General features: G+C 50.8%; 1 protein-coding gene across 2 annotated transcripts in view; it reads right to left on the reverse strand.

Moving 5' to 3' along the window:
• Positions 1-1,825, reverse strand: part of Fbxo10 (F-box protein 10) — a 63,040-nt gene that overhangs the window by 13,018 nt on the left and 48,197 nt on the right. For both annotated transcript variants that reach the window (XM_005362121.3, XM_026786669.1), the window contains exon 6: positions 439-509. In XM_005362121.3, coding sequence (XP_005362178.1) covers positions 439-509 — 71 coding nt within the window. The remainder of the gene's footprint in view (positions 1-438; positions 510-1,825) is intronic.

The raw sequence follows: 1,825 nt of genomic DNA on the forward strand, positions 1-1,825 counted from the left end.
AGACCAGCCTGGTCTACAAGAGCTAGTTCCAGGACAGGCTTCAAAACCACAGAGAAACCCTGTCTCAAAAAACCAAAAAAAAAAAAAAAAAAAAAAGAATTGGACAGACAGATTTGCAGAGCAGGCAGAAGCTCACACAAAAGTATGGAAACCTCAGACAGCTGTTTAATTGGTGCAGCTGGAAGTGTGAGCTAGCTGGCCAGCAGCTGTCTGTCAGAGATGGTACTCCCCTGTGCTGAGCTGGGCCCTCCTATGAAAAGCACGACCTCCCCACAGAACTGGCACCCCTGAATGCCCACCTGGTAATCACAGAAGGAGGTCTGGGGTAAGCGAAAGAGTGGCTTAAGGGCCTGAAGCGGTGGGGGTGATGCCAGGGGATGGTGGCTTGGCTGTCACCTGCACTGGCTGGCTACGGTTCCAGTAGTTCCTATCGTATACCTGTGATGAGGCCCTTGCCATTCTCATTCACTGCGATGCCAGCTGCGCGTCCCTTGAAGATGTGGTTTCCACTGAAACAGAAGACAGGGAAAGGCGTGAGACAAAGGCGCCTACGTCATGCTTCAAAGTCCCTTCCTTTAAAACATTTTCACAATGTTACCTGTTCGAGTGTGTGTGTGTGTGTGTGTGTGTGTGTGTGTGTGTGTGTGTGTGCGTGTGTGCACGTGAGTGTGTGCCACTTTTTGAAATCCCATAAACTAAGTGCTTGGAAATTCTTATCTGACCTGGGATAGCTTGACCCGGAACTAAACTGACAACTCTGGACATAAGCACTATGATGTCCAACTCTCTGTGGCTTTTCTGTACTGCATCAGTCAACACACAAGCCATCCATACAGATGTGGCCATGGTGCATGTGCCACCAGGCAAGTCTTGGCGGCAGGAAGAATTTCTAGGATGCTTCCTAGAATTTCAAGCTTTCTTAGGATGATCAGAGCTCCACAACTCTCAGTGCTATGGTGCTTCAGCTGGGGATCTCAGACTCTTGTGTCCCCTCCCCTCCCCACCGTTGACCCCATTCCTAAATAAATAAACATGGAGGGAAAAGCACAGCCTGTCCTCTCAGATGACCGTGCCTTAAAAAGCAGTAACGCTGACTTGAGAGCCTTCCTTCGAAACTCTAATGTTTTCCAGCACAAGCGAGGTACTCTATGTCCACACATCATGCTTACATAAGTGGTCTTCAGCCATGGGATACTATCTGAAAGTAAGCCTCGATAAGACATGGAGAACAATGGTATGGGTATGAGCTGCAATCTCCCCAAGTGACACAGGTAAATACCATGCAATAACATTTAGACAAACTCCTATGGAAAGGGCAGGGAAGGCACCACTGTGCACATCTGCTGCACACCAACGCCAGCTTTCCTAAAGCTCCGACAGCTGAGGCTTCCGCTCAAAATCTTAGTCCACCCTCCGCAACTCAGCTGGCACAGGCCTGTCTCCATCAGCACAAGGCTCTCTGCCCTTTCTTTCCCCTCTTACGCTGCACAGCAGAGAAAGAGGTGGACCTGTGGGTACAGAAGGTCATGCTACAGTGCCCACAAGGCACAGACCCACTGGGACAGCCTCAAGCTAAAACACTAGTTAGGACCCGAGAGGTGGCCGAGCACTTGCTGCTCTTGTAGAGGGCGCCTGGCTCTGTGCTGCTGTCTCCTCTCCTCTTCTTCCTAGGAATAGCACGACAGCTCCAAGAGGGTTCAAGTCCTCCCCAGATTTAAGATTTTAGCTATGGGGCCGGGCGATGGTGGCGCACGCCTTTAATCCCAGCACTCGGGAGGCAGAGGCAGGCGGATCTCTGTGAGTTCGAGGCCAGCCTGGTCTACAA

This window comes from Microtus ochrogaster, linkage group LG5 (genome assembly GCF_000317375.1).
Source record: "Microtus ochrogaster isolate Prairie Vole_2 linkage group LG5, MicOch1.0, whole genome shotgun sequence".
Classification (NCBI taxonomy): Eukaryota; Metazoa; Chordata; class Mammalia; order Rodentia; family Cricetidae; genus Microtus; species Microtus ochrogaster.